This window comes from Nematostella vectensis, chromosome 12 (assembly GCF_932526225.1).
Source record: "Nematostella vectensis chromosome 12, jaNemVect1.1, whole genome shotgun sequence".
Classification (NCBI taxonomy): Eukaryota; Metazoa; Cnidaria; class Anthozoa; order Actiniaria; family Edwardsiidae; genus Nematostella; species Nematostella vectensis.
Genome location: NC_064045.1, coordinates 3,540,678 through 3,558,841, shown reverse-complemented (window position 1 = coordinate 3,558,841; position 18,164 = coordinate 3,540,678). Strand labels below are relative to the sequence as shown.

The 18,164-nt window shown below is 41.5% G+C and overlaps 2 protein-coding genes across 3 annotated transcripts in view; one reads left to right on the top strand and one right to left on the bottom strand.

The window, feature by feature from the left end:
• Positions 1-506: 506 nt before the first annotated feature.
• Positions 507-5,154, bottom strand: LOC5516921 (aminoacyl tRNA synthase complex-interacting multifunctional protein 2). Its single transcript, XM_032386876.2, has 4 exons — positions 4,969-5,154; positions 4,710-4,847; positions 2,272-2,503; positions 507-1,085 (listed from the first exon to the last, which is right to left on the bottom strand). Exons 1-4 carry the CDS (start codon positions 5,092-5,094, stop codon positions 721-723), a joined length of 861 nt encoding a protein of 286 aa, XP_032242767.2. The 5' UTR covers positions 5,095-5,154; the 3' UTR covers positions 507-720.
• A 208-nt stretch (positions 5,155-5,362) lies between these two features.
• The window catches only part of LOC5516917 (nucleosome-remodeling factor subunit BPTF), a 23,346-nt gene continuing 10,544 nt past the window's right edge, over positions 5,363-18,164 (top strand). The window contains exons 1-8 of one of the 2 annotated variants that reach the window (XM_048720253.1): positions 5,363-6,737; positions 8,153-8,325; positions 9,080-9,169; positions 10,666-11,952; positions 12,204-12,756; positions 12,793-16,540; positions 17,085-17,333; positions 17,938-18,082. In XM_048720253.1, the coding sequence (XP_048576210.1) occupies positions 5,674-6,737; positions 8,153-8,325; positions 9,080-9,169; positions 10,666-11,952; positions 12,204-12,756; positions 12,793-16,540; positions 17,085-17,333; positions 17,938-18,082 (7,309 nt within the window). In that variant the 5' untranslated portion in view covers positions 5,363-5,673. Of the gene's footprint in view, positions 6,738-8,152; positions 8,326-9,079; positions 9,170-10,665; positions 11,953-12,203; positions 16,541-17,084; positions 17,334-17,937; positions 18,083-18,164 lie in introns of both variants that reach the window. The other variant, XM_001636916.3, reaches the window with a different exon arrangement.

Here is an 18,164-nt window from a genome sequence, read left to right as displayed (position 1 = left end):
ATACAAACGATTTGTCGCAGCGATATTGCACGTTTTAAACATGCTTAAAATTTGTTGCAGCGCGCGAGAGAAACATCGCTGCGGCAGATGCGACAAAAATTGTTTTAAATATCGCAGGTGTAGACTGGCCTTCAGGTACCTTGTCTGACGCTCACCGCTAACCTGTTAAACCTGAAGCGACACAAGCCAGCCTATTCACTTTAACCATCGATCCTTCTTTACAAGGCGTCATTTTAGTCACCACCACCCCTAAACAGTACTCTTGAAGGGGGCTGTTTACAGTATTTGTTGAGGGGAGGGGGGAGTTACGCATCATATGCAATATATCAATAAAATACACGGCCATGGGGGGGGGGGGGGGGGGGGGGCATGCACCCACACTATTGTGTATGCGCCTGTTCTTGAAGGGGCGTTTTGATGTTAGCTTATAATAGGGCTTCAGCTATCACTTTCCCCTTAAAATGCTAATTGAAACTGTACAATGGGAAAAAAAAAACTAAGAACAATTTACTTGAGTATAATGTATTTGTAGCACCTTGTCTACTACAATAGCATACAGAAAACTTTTTAAGCCTAAACTCAAGATGGCTGAAGTGAAACTATATCACAAAAAATTACTGCAATAATAGGTATAAAGAGTTCTGATATGGAGCAGTTCTGTGTGAAATGAAAAGGCCAAACTCATTTTCTGTAGTTCTTTTCTGATTCCTTGATATATTTTCAGCTGAGCGTTGGAAACCTTTTCATCCACTGCTTGACATTGCCTGGTGCAGAGCTCAGGGAATTTGATTTAACAATAGCACTAGCAACACAAACATCAGCCAGGCTCACCTTTCCATCGCAAAGAAAACTACTTTTTCCTAAATGTGAGTTGAGATTTCGAAGGACTGAGGCCTTCTCTTTAGAGCTCCCATGATGGAGGGTTTGAGCTAGATCAAGCCAGTTATCCACACATGCCTTGTCTTCGTTTGTGAGATTGCCATAGAGATCTGGGACCAGGGTGCGGCATAGGTGACGGGCGATGGTGTGTTCCCCGACCAGCGGAGAATGAGCAGATGATAGAACCAGAAAGGGGAGATGAGCATCTGAAAGAATAATGAGTATCCCTGTCATATTATAGACATATAAATAGATTATTCTTAATGATTATTAGATTTTAACTTTAGAGAACCAAATATATGGTGGGAGAAGGGGCATGGATTCCTTGATCTTTTGTGGATTGAGCCCAACCAGTCCATCCCTAGATCCAACTGTAGACAGGGCTTCTGGAATTACTTGCTTGTGCGGAAGCGCGTAATTTGGCTTTTTCCGCGTAATCCACAAATTTCCACATATTCCCGCGTAATTTGTCTAAATTTTGAAAGACAAAACATTTAATTGCACAGCTGATGTGTTCTTTTAGGGTTCTTACCTCTATTTCTCGTAAAAAAAGAGAGATATTCTTCGTAAGAGTGCGATATCTCGAACTGAATTTCGAAAACAAATAAAATGACTAGGCGTTCTTTGCTAAACTGCGAAGGCCTAGGACTAATAATAAAATACCTTTTTTAATTGGCTGGTGGCTAGGGAAAAAAATAACCTTTTCAAGTTATTTCGTCCTTTCCTTCGGTACAAAATGTAGTTTGGGTGTAACAGTTGATATTCCGTGTAATTTAGCGCATAATTCAGTAAAGAATCCTGCAAAATTTTGATTTTTAAAGAAAAATGTATTGCAAATTCCCACGTAATTTAGCGCGTAATGATTGATTTTCCGTGTAATTTAGAGCGTAATTTAGCAAAGAATCCCGCATAATTCCAGAAGCCCTGTGTAGAGGATGTTGTGGTAAAATAGGTCTTTTATGAGTGGCAAATTCAAGACAAACCAGGAATGGTTGCCTCCATCACACCAGAGATTGACAAAAGGTCTTTCAATAAGTTTGCCACCAAAAACATCCCATGTTTCTAAGTGCAAGTTGCCTTTTTCATCAAGAGTTATTGGCACATTGGCTTTTGTAAACATTGAATAGTGTGTTGACAAATAGTCGGTTTAGGAGAAAACAAAAAGTATTCAGCATTAAATAATTTATAGTTTGTAGGCGTCTGCATTAATCTATCACAAGTGCAAGCAAATTTGCTAGGACAACTGTGGTTATTACTCATAATTAGGGCTCCATCAAGGGTAACCTTTACTCTATTTCAAAGTGTTTTTATAAAAAGCCATACACAAAACTGTGAGTAAATGTAATATGCACACTTATCAGTTCTTACATCAGTCTTGCTACCAAGACTTACCATTTTTCCATACCACCGTTAGTATAAATGGTGATCTTCGTTCCTGTGACTTGGCTGGTTTCTCAAACTGTGGGAGTTTATTCATCTCAGTGTTGGTAGCACTTGAATGGCGGAACATGAGAGTAGCATGTGGCATGGCTCTCTGGTTCATTATGTGCTGGATGGCAAACACTGCCAGAGGAGGGTCCTCTGGCGAAGCTGAGATGACATAATCCACTGAGGCAGCCACTCTCTAATCATTTAAATGTTTAAAAAAGTGATTGAAGTGTGATTTTTAGTAATTTGCATAATCAACCTAATAAGTTTGAAGTGATGTTTTCAATTTGATGGAATGTGAGTTTCAAAAGCATCTTTCTTTTTCTCTTTGCTTATTGTGCAATTCCAGAAAACATCCATACCCCCCCCCCACCACACACACACACACACAGAGGGAAAATTCCGTTCAAGGGGGTAAAAAATGACTCACCCCCGGATTTTGCGATCCAAGAAATTACCCCCACCCACCCCTGGAAATATGGTTTTGCAGAAAATGTTACGTGAACGCACATTTGATTAAGCGTTTTCTTTATTTGCTCAAGTTAACAGTTTTTTTATTGGTAAGAAAAGCATACATTTCACTTTTCTGTAGTATTCTAACGGGCGTTTATTGCAAAACGTTTCTCACAGTTTTATGTGACCACTACCGGCAATACGAATAATTTCTTCTGAAAACGCGCTAGTCCCATTTAAGCTACTTTATAATCTTCGAAATAAAAGAACATTTGAACTCTTATCGTCTTAATAACTAGACTACATTGTGTATTTATTGCTTTCTACCGGCTACCGATTTCTCTAGTATGAATCCAATACTCTGGGATTTTACGCCATTGAAATGCCTAGCTTCACCGTTGTAATTTAACATAATGTGACGTGTCAACTTGTGCCACGTTGACAAGCGAAAGCCTCTTAACTTAAGTCCTAGTTTAGTTTATCGTTTAAGTATAAAATATGTTTGTTTAACTCTTTCAAGAAAACTTTAATCGGTAGTGTTTTACAAATAGTTATCGGAATTTTAGGTGACCAAACGAATTATTCCATCGGAAACAGAGCCTGTGGCATTTTAACTTAGAATTTCATGGTCACGGATTGTCAGATCCTCGCCGTCCTTGTCATAGCTCCCAGCGGTACCATCCAGCCTTCCATGTTCTGTAAAGCTGATCGTCCTGCTTTATTATTGTTCCGTTTGGTTGGTTTCTTTTTTTGAGAAATTATGGTGATTAAAATTTACAGTCAATAGCTTGTGTCTATTTAATTTTCTCGGCCGCGAAAACTAAAGACCTTAGGCTGGTCCAACGCCTTCACAGTTCTGGAATTTTTAGAAGGCTCTACATGGAAGCCATTTTGTAGTAAAAAAATAGGCGCCGCACCAAATACAGACAAAAAGAGCCAGACTCGAATGCAAATTAAGATTATTCATTTAAATTTTATTTAAACTCTTTAGTTAAGCTCCACGTGACTGCTTCGCGCAAGATCGAGCTTGTGAAACTTCGATTGGTATCATTTTGTTAAATTCGAGCTTGTTGAATGCTGGAAACGACAACGCGGTCATTACGCGAGAGAGTCAAAACAAAAATGTGTTGGTTCCAGACACTTGAAGATGCAGCTTAAAGTTTATAAGAAGGATACAATAATAGGATTTGAAACAATATTTTGAATGGAAACGCAAGCAAGCCTATTCTCTGCAGTTTTTTGTGACGAGCTAATAACGTTTGTGTCCAAGGTGAAGGCTCCTTTGTAACCGTAACACAAAAATAACAACCTGGAGCAAAATCAACCTCCTGGGAATGGTAAAATGCACTATGCCCCTCTGCACTCGGAATTTCCTGGGGATTTGACCCCCACCCCCCGGAATTTCCAATTCCCTCCGTGGGGGGGGGGGGGGGGTATGGATGTTTTCTGGAATTGCACATTGTGTGCATTTCTATAACATTTCTTGTTGGCTTTTGAGAAGGGTCTTGTAGGGACACCATCAAATATACAAAAGTTCCATATTTTCATATTCAAATTAAACCACTAGCACTTTCTTGTGTAGTTCCAGAACACTTTTCCATTATATATCAAATTAAAAATGGTCAGATACTTTTTCAATATTCAGCAAAGCTTGTTCCATCCTATCCTTATGCTGTTCACAAAAGTAGGCAAGTGTGTTTTGGCATAAAGGAATCAATGCTTTTGTACTACACTACCCTACTACTGCTTGCCAACACCATCTCCCCCTCTTCCCCTCCCCTCTAAAATGTTCCTTATTTCAGTTGTCATATCCCCTTACTTAGCAACCCAAATCTTCCAGATCTCAATAAAATATTTTACCAAGGAGGGTTAAAAACACTTTTATTTTACTTATTGATTTTGTATGATTTGCAGTGTAAACTGCTCGCGTAATTCTTTTTCTTTTTTACCTTTTCTGGTAATTTCACACCAAGTACACCGGCAAGCTGATCAACCTCTTTTCTCAGATTTTCCAGATCGTTCAAAATATCATCCTGTCGTCTCTCCAGACTGTGCAGATTGTCTCCTCCTGATCCATTTACTTGTATCTAATCACATTGAGCCAACAGAAAAAATCAACAGAACAGAAATTGCCTGTCGTGTAAATCGATTGAACCACGTGAAAGTGAATACATGGTTAATTAGAGATCTACAGTCACTAAGGCTAACCTTATCTTCCGGTGAGTACGTATGGTAACTTTTCATCTTATACATGCAGTTTGGCAGCTGTGGCGGCTCTTTGTTGTTGTAGAATTCGGGCAATTTGTACATAGCAGTCCCATTTACTGCCGCCATCTTGAATTTAGGCCGATTGAAAGGAACGACCGCAAAGCATCATGGTAATTTCTATTTGCTCTGATATCTTTTTTGAAAAGCGCCAAAATTAGAAGGGTTACAAAGAAAAAATGCATTTTTGTTCATTACTAACCTGGTTTCGACATTGATAATCTATGTATGGCAAGTGAGATCGTTTTGAGCATTAAATACAGTCAAAGAAGGTTTCTCACAGACGCAAAGCATGATGGGTAAAATGCCAGATTAATTTTCGGCCAAAATACGGAAAAAAAGAGCGACACATTCTAATTTATTTTATTCTGATTAAAAAAAAACATTTTTTATTTCGTCAGGTGTTTTTCATGTCTTCTTCTTAAATCATAAAGCTGATTTTTTAGAGAAAACAAATTTGATGTCCTTCAAAGGCCTTGTGGGTTGGTCACGTGATACCAGTGTTTCGTTGATCCCGCCAGAAAATGTGGCTGCCAGCCTCAAAGAAAACAGAGAAAATGGCGAATACGGGACCAGGAACCAGGTAGAAACACCATTATCGAACCTGTGTGATTCCACCAAACACCAAGCGGCGAAATATCTGCATAAATGAAGCGTGGACGCGGTAGACCACCAAAAAATCCTGTGTCAACTTCAAAGTTACTAAACAGCGAGCAACGCGGAAGCCAAAATGGCCGCCCGAGCCCCAAAGTCGATTCCCCCCAAGGTCCTAAGACGCGGGGACTGGCCCGTTCAACGCCACGAAAGACGTACTTTGAAGGGCTGCCATCTAGTGACAGTGATACAGACTCTGATTCAAGCTATGAATCAACTGTATCGACTATTTCTAGCGTTTCTAGTTATAGAACACCTCGAGTGATACCTATGCGAACGGTGACTCCACTTCGGCTGCCCCCATCATCGGATGATCTTCTTCTGCCTGATAATGAAGTGATCAAAGCCCTGGGTATTTACGAGGTGCTTAGGCAGTTTGGCCGTGTTTTGAGGCTTTCTCCGTTTAGATTTGAGGACTTTTGCGCAGCGATTGCATCTGAAGAACAGTCCTCTTTGCTCTCCGAAGTTCACCTGTCTCTGTTCAAAGCTCTCCTTCTAGAAGACGAAACGAATGGTTTAACTTTTACTGCAAGCGACGAAAAAGACAGCTTCAACATTTTTGTTCATGAATTAGATGGTTTTACATGGCCTGAGCATATAAGAAGTTACATAAACTCTGATAAGTTAGAATTCGCCGATTTGGAATCCATCGTTCGCGGTCGAAGCGAAGATAATCCGTATCCCTTTGCTTCGATCGAAGATCGCCTTACTTTATTGCAACGTCTCTCGGACCTTTTCCTATCCTCTAACTCTATTCGCGAGGAAATTATCAACGAAGGGATGCTAGAATCGGAAGATCATTGCCGTAGCTGTGGTAAAATGGGAGATCTGTTGTGTTGCGAGATTTGTCCCGGTGTGTACCACCTTCAATGTTTAAAACCTCCGCTAGAACAAGTCCCGACAGGTGATTGGCTGTGCCCTGTTTGTGAGGCACATCAAGTAAAAGGAGTGACAGACTGTCATTTAGAGTGGACCAAGGATGGATGGCTGAGGAATGCCCCTTTGGGAATGGACAGAGAAGGGAGAAAGTATTGGTTTCTATCCCGGCGTCTGTTTGTGTAAGTAGATTATCAAAATAGCTGACCCTTATATAAGATTGGGTTAATGTATTATTTAATTACCTTATTTATCATATCATATATTTTACTGGTTTTTTAATACATTTTAGAAAGACTGTTTTTTTTTTAATATAATTTCTATTTTAAGATATTTATGAATAATTATTTCAAAATTTCTATTTATTGTCTGACCATCTGTAGATGTTGGTTTACTTGGAACCAATTTATATTGTTAGTTTGCATTTGAAAAATCATAGCAATTGCAGTCTTTTAACCACTAAAAAACATCTTTCCTGAAGTTTTGGTTCAACTTTAAGGACGTTAGAATTAGTTTGTATGTTACAAATTTTTCATTGGTAGAACTCTTGGAATAACACTTTTTTTTTTAAATAGTAGAATATAGATCAGTCAAATTTGGAGCTCTGCTTTCGACAGTGCCTTAAAGCTGCATATCTTGGGAAGAAGGTGTTAGTCATTATTTCCATCAAATGTATAGGGGTTATTTGCCGGGTAGGAGGTTCGTGAAATACAGTGACTGAGGTCTTGAAAATACTGACAGAGGCTGAAGTCCAAGGTCAGTATTTTCAAGGCCGAGGTAACTGTCGAGGCAGAAGGTCAAAGGCTGTGGTCAGTATTTTCAAGGCCGAGGTAACTGTCGAGGCAGAAGGTCAAAGGCTGTGGTCAGTATTTTCAAGGCTGAGGTCACGGTATTTCATCATACAGACCGACCTTATCCCGGTAAAATACTTTTTCTTCAGAGCCAGCGAAAAACATACTTTGAGCGAGCAGCACGCACAAAATATAGATTCTCGGACCTTGGACAGATATAGGAATCTCTGGACCGTTCTATTAGCCAATCAGAATGCAGGATTTGTTACCATGACAACTAAAAAAATAATGTTTATTATTATTATCATCATCATTAGAACATGCAGCCAGCCAAGCAAACTTGGGGTCAAGCAAGAACTCCTAATCCAAAAGTTACCCTTGCATGGCTCATGGCTACTCATTTTTTTCAAGGTTTTTAGTGGCATTCCTTAAATCTAGATTCAAATACAATAGTTGAGTCACTTGATTTGAGCCCTGCGACCCCTTCCCCCACTCCACTGAACCGCTTATTGCAAGAAATCTGATAAGTTGTGCAACGATTTGTAAATTATATTTTATCCAACAAATGACATGGCCATCCTGGCTTTCCCCTAAGAGTTTCTGCCCTGGTGCACCTTTAAATTATTCTATTATATCTATGTATAAGCTACTTTATTGGACCAATAACATTTATAATTATATAATCAATTGCACAGTTCCAATAAAATATTTATATATGTCTGGAATCACAAAATTTTAATCTGAACCTTCTTGATTCAAGAAGATCACTCCAGATAATTGAAAGCAGGATCATGTTTTCTTTGTAGGGAAGGTGAACAAGATTCATTATACTTCAGCAGTAAGGCACACCTAGATGACCTGATTCGCTACCTGGTCGCTGATGGCCAGGAAAGAAAACTTTTGGCAGGCATTCGCAGCAAGTACAATGAGATTACCAAGCAGATGGCTATCACAGAAGCCCTGGTGGATGCTGTTAGAGGTAAGAATACATGAATTGTATATATAAACAGGGCTTCTGGAATTCCGCGGAAAAAAGCTCAAAATTACGCGGGATTCTTTGCTAAATCACCCGCTAAATTACACGGAAAATTAATCATTACGCGCTATATTACGCAGAATTTTGCAATACATTTTTTCTTAAAAAATCAAAATTTTGTGGGATTCTTTACTGAATTACGCGCTTTATTACACGGAATATCAACTTTTACGCCCAAACTGCATTTTGTACCAAAGGAAAGCACAAAATAACTTGAAAAAAGTTTATTTTTTTGCGCGAAAATATCATAGGCGAGTTTTTATTGGCTCCTAGCCACCAGCCAATTAAAAAAGGTATTTTATTATTAGTCCTAGGCCTTCGCGGTTTAGCAAAGAACGCCTAGTCATTTTATTTGTTTTTGAAATTCAGTTTGAAATATCACACTCTTACGAAGAATATCTGTCTTTTTTTACGAGAAATAGAGGTAAGAACCCTAAAAGAACACATCAGCTGTGCACTTGAATGTTTTTTCTTTAAAATTTAGCTAAATTACGGGGGATTACGCGGAAATTTGTGGATTACGCGGAGAAAGCCAAATTACCTGTATTACCTGTATTACCTGCTATGTATAAATTGTAATCTCTTATATATTATTCTTTCTCTTTGACAAAAGCACAGTAAAAATTAAAGTTTTAAAGATGATTCAGGCAGATCCACCAAACATTGGTTTTAAAGAATTTAATCCTGTTGTTTTAAGGTGACAAAAAATCTGGGTTATTAGCCAGGAGAAAGCAAGTGAGCAAAGAAGATGCAAAACCAGATGAAGATGGGGATTCTACCAAGCAAGGTACTTGATAAAGCTACTTTAAGATCAACCAAGTGCTCATGATGTGAGCCCTTGTAGTAACAGAGTAACTGCGCTTGACATTACAAGCATGTTTTAGAAAAAGAAAAAAGAAAAATATAAATTTTCACAGAAGCATACAAAATGCCATCTTATCCCCTGTTTCAACCAAACATAGTTTTTCTAGGGCTTGTCTGTAGTCCTTTTAGTTCTGTACCATAATTGAAAGGATAAGCTCCTCCCATGAATAAGCATCTCACCTAAGAGGAAAAATATGAATAGTAAGCATCTTCCCCCAAAAGTGCCTCACCTAAACGTGTTGCACTTACAGTAAGTAATAGACTTCTCTGATTTGGGGGACTTTACTATAGAAGAAAAGTAACAATAACTGATAAATCTGCCTGCCACAATGTTTTATTATTGAAAGCTTGTTTCATTATTGTTCTGGGAGGATATTCACAGTCAGCTAAAACACTATTCCCTGTTTGAAAGCACATATAATATTGGATTAACCCTCAGACCACATAGGTTAGCCAGTTCAGAGTTTAAGGATGACCGGGGAAGAATGGGTCGAGTGGACCAAAGTCCACCGGAAGTCGATTGTTTGCTATACAAACCTCTGTATGTTTCTAGCAATATTGGGTGTATAAACTTGTTCCAAAAAGTACTATTTTGCATAGGTCTTGACTAAAACAGGATGCAACATGAATCCTAAGGTATGATTCAATAAAGTGATGGTACTCTGATAATCATTTTACACAAAAATTGCCTCAGCGGCAAGTGATGACCAAACCGTCAATTAACCCCTCCTCTTTGATCGCCATGTTTACAACACTGTATGCCCTTTCTTTAGTCAAAATTCTCAGAGATATTCATGTATGCTTTACGATACAATCTTTTAACCTCAGTGTGATATCCAAAGAAATAGTTTCAATAAAACATGGAATAAGCCGCATACAGTACAGCAAAATACTGTCTTGTGGTCGCTTGGTCAATGTCGCGATAAGCCCAAATTCTTGGTTGTTAATCATTGCTGGCCGCTAAAGCAATTTCAGTCCCATAATCCAAAGAGGCTCATCGCCTTAGAGATTCATACTATCGCTTAAGATTGCATTCAACTTTGGTCAATATTTTTCATAAAATATGGCATTTTGAAGCAATTTCGCAAACCCAATATCGCAAAAAAATACAAAAGATTGTATGGGAAATCTTTACTTCCAGTGACCCATTCTCTAGTCCCTAGGAAAGACACTAGTCTTTAAACTCTGAACTAGCTTGAAAACGTGCTAAACACTAATTACTTTGATCATAGACATCAATGAGTCTGTATTTACTCATATATCAAGCTTGTACCTTCCAATAATGCTCCACTTGTATTATTTGATATATAGCTCATGTCTGACAAAGACTGTCATGAATATACATAATTATTTTACAGGAAAAATATATTTATTTCAAACCAACTATTTAGTACTTTTATTTATCTGTTTGTTTACTAGATGACAAGGCTGCACTAGATGTCAATTCTACACTAGATAGCAAGGCTATAGCTTCTACTGATGTCAAGACAGAAAGCGCTGATACACCAAGCAAATCAGTCTCTCTCACTTTCATCTCTGATGCAGCGGTCCCCAAGCTCTTCACGGCTCCACCTGTGGATAAGAAGCCAGAAGAACAGGATATCGAAGAAAGCAAAAGAGCAGCACAGAACCAAGAGTCTAACAATGATGGAGATGGGTTGAAAGAAACAAACCCCTCAGTTGATCTAAAAAAGGACTCTGGTTGTCCACTCAAGCAAGATGAAAATGTTAAACTTTCAGGGTCTGAAGCGCACCAGGGCAAGAAGGAGTGTGCTTCTTCCCCAACAATGAAACCAAGCCAGCAAGTGAAAATAGTGCTGAGTAAGGTTGACTCCATAGATGGACCCAAAGTGTTGGTCAGTTTGGCCCACAAAGATACCAAAATGGAGAATATGGACTGTGACAGTAGAAGCCATCCCACAGAAACTTTTGAAGAGGGGGGTTTGGGTACCCCTGATGTTAACATGAAGGTCGAGCAAGGAACAACGCTGGTTGTGAGCAAAAAGCAAGACACAACAGAAGATAATGATGCTTCCAATGAGTCCTCAAGTCATGCGACAAGAGCCTGCTGTCTGAATTTTGAGCCCCAAGGTGGGGAAACGCCCAAAACAACCGACCACAAGCAAGATGTGGATGCTACAAGTGTTTTCAAAAAGACCAAGGAGGAATTAGTCCCAATGGAAATCCCAACTGGACCCTTCTTCAGACTTGGCGAGGAGCGCAATTTTACTCTTTATGTGAACCAGTTCTCGATCAACCCTCAGGCATTGAACAAGCACCAACATGGGGAGTATAGAGAGCGCAAAAGGGCGGTCAATAATAAGTTTTGCACTACCTCCATGGAGTTCAAATGGACACACGAAATATTTGGTAGCAAAGAGGTCATCTTGAACACTCTTCGTAGCACCATAGTGAGTCTAGAAAATAACATCCCCACTGCATTTATGCATCCTGTGTGGCCTCTGCAGAGATCGACATGGGTGAGAGCAGTACACATCTCTGAGAAACCACTGGAGTTTGCCGCGGCTTTGTCTTTCCTGGAAACACTGATAAAGCCAGTGTGTTTTATACCAGCGTGGACAGAAGCTCATGGACATACAGGAATGCACCGTGCACTCGTCGAAACCAAAGCAGAAAAGGCACAGAAGAAGAGGGATCATAAAGATGAGGAGGAGGAGGTGGAAATTAAAGAGGAAAAAGTGTTTGGTAAGTACAAGTATTGAGTAAAAGGGTCGTCATTATAACGACATTAAAATGATGAATACTTGTATCTGTACTTTATCTTAATAAGATCATACTTATTAAATTGCTGATCACAATAACCGATGAAAAGCGTGAGTATTTATATTTCTCTCTTTGTCCATTGGTACCTATCTTAAGTAACAGCCCTGTCTTTGTGTTGCTTCTCTTTGTCTTTATGACTTTAGAGCTAGAAATAGTATGCTTTGCTTCTATAGTGAACTATTCCTGGATTCCTACACACACTGTGTGGAAGCAGAAAGGTGAAGAATATCGCATCTTTGGCAATGGTGGATGGACCTGGTGTAGCGACATGCAGAGCCGGAAACGGAAGCGTTTTCTTACCAAGGATAAGAATGACTTTGAGAGCAAAAAGCGTAAGCTAACACATGTTGTAGATGGCATTAATACCAAGAAGGAACTTCGTAAGAAACAAGAAGATATGAAAAGGGCCCTTGCTGCTGCTAAGATAGTGAAAACAGAAAGGGTAAATGTTGCAAAAGGGGTTACACAAGGGATGCCTGTCACAAAAGGAAGAGTTGTCACGCAAGGGATGCCTATCACACCAGGAAGAGTTGTCACACAAGGAAAAGTTGTTACACAAGGGATGCCTGTCACACCAGGAAGAGTTGTCACGCAAGGAATGCCTGTCACGCCAGGAAGAATTGTCACGCAAGGAATACCTGTTACGCGAGGAAGAGTTGTCACACAAGGAACAGTGGTCACAAAAGGTATGCCGGTCACACCAGAAAGAGTTTCCTTGCAAGGAACAGTGGTCACGCAAGGAATACCTGTAACACCAGAGAGAGTTGTCACGCAAGGAACAGCTGTCACTCAAGGGATACCTGTCACGCCAGGAAGAGTTGTCATGCAAGGAATGTCTGTCACACAAAGGTTACCCATTACGCAGACTGCTGTAACACAAGGCACACTAATGCAAAGAACTCAAGTAACGCAAGGAATTTCCATACAAAACACAGTGTTAATGCGAGAAGCACCAGTTTTACCAACACCTACTGTGTCTGCGCAATCTTGTCCACAAAAAATAATACCAACAACTAAATTCCCACCTTATGTCCCTCGGGCTGAGCGGCAAACTGTCACTACTGCTGTGCCTGTGGTAGCTAGGGACCCTGTCTCACCGGCAGTCACACAACGGCCAATCACAACTATGTCCACTGCAGTTGTCACACAACACCCTGCTTCAACTATCACAACACCTGCTGTCACACAACACCCTGCTTCAACTATCACAACACCTGCTGTCACACAACACCCTGCTTCAACTATCACAACACCTGCTGTCACACAACACCCTGCTTCAACTATCACAACACCTGCTGTCACACAACATCCTGCTTCAACTATCACAACACCTGCTGTCACACAACACCCTGCTTCAACTATCACAACACCTGCTGTCACACAACATCCTGCTTCAACTATTACAGTGCCAGTTGTCACACAGCCAAAAGTAACAACTTTTACCGAGGTAGCTGTCACAAAACAACCTACCTTAGTTGCCACTATGCCAGTTAACACACAAGCAGTTGTCGCAAATATGGTCACGCAACCTCATGGTACGACTATAGTCACACCAGCTGTCGCAAATATGGTCACGCAACCCCATGGTACGACTATAGTCACACCAGTTGTCACACAGTCAGCTGTGGCAACAAAAGAACCTGCCAGAAGAACAATTACGCCAGTTGATAAACAGTCCCCAGTGACGACTATTGTCACCCCAGCGGTTCCAGAGGCTTCTTTTGCCATCTCTAAGGTAACAAATACAAAACTACCTAACGAAACATCAACTGGGCTTCTGCTACCCCACAATATTACAGCTGAAGAATCATCTGCAAAGAAAACTTTTAACTTATTGCAAATACCTGTTCAATCCGAACCTGTTGGCCGTGAACCACTTAAACAAAATGCTGATGCTAACATACCTTTGACAAATAGTACATCTGAAAATATTACAAGGTCAGACACAAACCCTGCCTTAGAGATCACCCAAGCAGTGCCAGATTCTGTATGTGGTAAGAGCTTTGAAGGAAAATCCGAAATAAAAGAAAAAGTCGAAGAGAGCAATGCCAAAGTTACATCTTCCCAAGTGATGGATACTAATATCATCAAGGGTACAAGCCCCGCAGGACACCTAGAGAGTAAACTTCCAGGAAATGCCAACAGTTCAGAAAGTCTAGATGAAGATCAGTTGCCTGCTGGGTCAGTGAGTGATCAGGAAAATCGTGAAGGGACCACAGAACAAGATGCATCTAGGGAGACTACTCCAAGACAGAGAGGAGAAAGTGGAGTTTCTCTTGTATCGAAAACCTCATCATTGACTGAGGAATCAGAACTACCTTGCAAAGGCAGCAGTGTTGAAAAGATTGACCATGTTGCCACTCCGATGGAAGTCTCTTGCATTCCTAACACTGAGCTTTCAGAGAAGGAGTCCCATGAAAGATTTTCCTCTCTAGAAGACGATGGTTGGGTGGTTATTGATGGCACAGAAGTGCAGGAAACTGGGTTGGAGGAAGGGAATGTGATGAGCAAGGACACTAAAGGGGAATTTGCAAGCGCACTGTGTATTGACTCTAATGATAATTCTGGCAAAGTATTCCCTGTTAAGGGTCCATTGATGGACTCTAACGAGAAGGTCTCTTCGAATGATTGTGGTGCAAAGACAATTCTTAATCATATACCTGATAGGAATGGTCCTTCCAAAACTATGGCCATCAGTCCAGATAGCTCAAACACTGTCTTCGCTAAAGAGAACAAAGATGGACCACAGAACTCCAAAAGGATGGATATAGAACAAGAAGCTATGGAGATTGATGAGGATACTTCATTACAAAGAAATGTGTCGGACTTTTTCGAAAAGTCCTTTGAGGAGATAAGATGCGAACGGAAACGTGCTAGAGACTCGCTTTTAGTAGAAGATGTACAAAGTGTTTTGGGAAATTCGGTAAAACCAAGAAATTTGGAAGACAATTCCGAGAAAATCGAGGAAGTGAGGTTGAAGCCAATAGCGACTAAACAAGAACAGTCTGTAGCTGTCGCTGTTGCTTCCTCTGCTTCATTTCGAGCACAAACCGTAGCTCCTATTACTCAACCAGCATTGTCTTCCCCCCTAGTGGCTCAATCTGCACCCCCCAATTCTCAAGCAGCCCTGCCAGTAGCTCCTGTTATTCCACCAGCACAGTCTACAACTCAAGCATCACAGCCAGTGTCTGGCGGTGTGCAACTGGCTCCTTCTGCGGCCTCTTCTACTCAAGTGACGCGTTCTGTGGCCTCTTCTACTCACGTAACGCCTTCTGTAGCCTCTTCCACTCAAGCGGCACCTTCTGTGACCCTGTCTACTGAAGTGACGACTTCTGTGACCTCGTCTACTCAAGTAACGCCTTCTGTAGCCTCTTCCACTCAAGCGGCGACTTCTGTGACCACGTCCACTCAAGGGATGCCTTCTGTGGCCCCGTCTACTCAAATGACGCCTTCTGTGGCCTCCTCTACACAAGTAACGCCTTCTGTAGCCTCTTCCACTCAAGCGGCACCTTCTGTGACCCCGTCTACTCAAATGACGCCTTCTGTGACCCCGTCTACCCAAGCTGCGCCTTCTGTGGCCTCTTCAACTCAAGTGGCGCCCTCTATGGCCCCATCTACCCAAACGGGGCATTCTGTGACCCCGTCTTCTCAAGCGGGACCTTCTGCGGCCTCTTGTTCTCAAGTGGCACAATCCATTGTAGCTACTGCTCCTCCAAAACCAACGGTGGCTTCTACAACTTATCAGGCACCTTCCACAACCACTACTACTCACCCATCACAGCAGACGACCATTTCCCTGGTACCAGCACAGTCTTCTCCTCTAGCTGCCCTTGCTACACAGACAACGCAGTCAGTGCCCCATACCATGGGAAACCCCACAACACCCAGACCACCCTCTTGTTTAACACAACAGACTTCTACCCTTACTTCTACCCCTGCAAAGCCTGCTGTTTCACAATCCATAAAAATTGCAAGGCTGCAGAACCCAGGGATTGTTACTGCGTCATTGGCATTGAAGCCAAGACAGGTGCAGCCTATATCTACCACGAAGTATGTCCCCATAGGCCCCAAACCCATCCTACCAAACCCATCAGGACCGCAAGTGCCGTTAGGCGGTAACGTAGTGCGCCTGAGCACTCCTCTAATAACTACTTCAGGTGGTGCAACCCCCGTTGGCAACATCGCCGCCTTGGTGGCAAGCATTCCTGGAAACATGGTTACTAATGTCACCGGTAATGTGGTTGTTCCTGGCCAAACCCAGCTAATTCGGATTGTTACCCCGTCGGGCCAGACATTTACTGTCCAGGGCACCATACAGGGGGGGCCTGGGGCGACTAGTGGTGGCACCAGTATAAGAGTCCCTGTGTCCATCAAGACAAGCTTGGGCCTCACCCAACAACAGGGGGTGCGGCCCATAGCTGTCGCGCCCAAGACAGTGGGGGCTAGCACGCCCAAAACAGCTGTATCCATGACACGGCTGGTGCAGTCTTCAACAAGTACTCCAAGCAAGGTAAGAACAATTTTTACTACATGTCAATTCGAATTTTCTCATTCTTGTTGCAATCACCATTTGAGTAATCAACTGGGGAGAATTTACTTGTTGATATTGTTGTGATCTCACATTGAATTAACCCCCCTCACGAAAAGCATTAATCACATTTGTATTTATATATTTTGCAGTTTAATTGATAAAATAACAATATATTTTGAACTTTACTTTGAAGTGGTATTTTCTTGGATTACATTAATTGCTTGTTTGCTCTTATTCGGGATTGTCTGAAAAAAAATCACTGAAAGTAAAAAATATGTATGTATGAAACAGTTGAAAGTGCTTGAAAATATAGCACAAAATTTATATTATATAATTGTGTTTTGCTTCTTCAGCAACCTTCACCCTTCACACTCACATCTGTATCCTCTCCTTTGTTTAGTAATTTGACCGAGCTCACCAAACGTTTTCAGCAGTTTAATATATTTTCAAATCTCGCTAAGTTATTTGTTCTGGCTCACAGAACTTGTCCAACTATTTAATCAACTTTTATAATCATGTTTAGTTGCCGCCGAAGCAAGAGAAGTACCCGATGGTGGAACCGCTGGTTCGAGACCCCCGCAAACTCCTTGACAATCGCATAGCTAAGTGGCGCCGCAACCGACATTCCGTGAAGAGCGTGTTCCGCCTCTCCAAGCGAGACCTACGGGTACTGGGGCGACGCGCGGGTATGCGTGAAGTCCAGCAGTTCATGTATACATCCCGCGGGACTGGAATCACGTGGCCAGCCTCGTTTCCAAGACCATCGTTTAAGGTATCATCAGTCACTTATCCAATCTGGTTCCTTGAAATTTTAAAACGACACAAAGTCTGTGAACCTTGACAGAGATAGACTAACGCTGATGTTTCGGTAGGAACACTACGCGAACATCACAGAGCATGGTACTACCCAGTCTGAGAGCTTTCTATATGTTACATATTTGTATGGCACGAATTAACCTTAGCATGGCTTACTCTACTGTTCCTGTTGCTTCCTCCGCTTCTGTTACCCAAGTCCCTTTTGTACCGAATTAAATGACATTTGTTTTGATTTAAATTGGACAGATCGAATTGACATAACTGTTTCTAATAGACTGAGCGCGACCATTCTCGTTGGTTTGTGCTCGAAATTTGTCCCAAACCTATGCTCGGACAGTATTTATGCATCCTTTGTCTGTTAGGGAAGTGGAATGCGAAACAGGACTATTGCTAAAAGAGACAGGCTTAGCGTTTTTATAACTCAGGTTTTTATAGCTCTCGAAAATCCCATGCATTCCTGACCTGATCCTCTGACTCAGAAGGAAAGTCAGTGCCACTGTCGCGGCTTTGGGGATCGTACTAGGTGTTTGATATTCTCTGATAGTTATTCCCTCTATAAGGTCGCATGGAGATACAGGACTCAGAGTCTTCAGACACTGGCCGGGGCGGGGCTTCAGCTGAGGATCCTCCACGCGTGCCTCAAATGGGATGAAATTAACGTGCGACCACCACGTTCCAACAGCACGACTATTAGCACAAGCACTGGTGAGTAAAACCATGTGCTCATGGGAATGGGAGGGGGTGTGGACATTCCCCACCCGTAACTCACGTGGGAGAAGACCTGCGA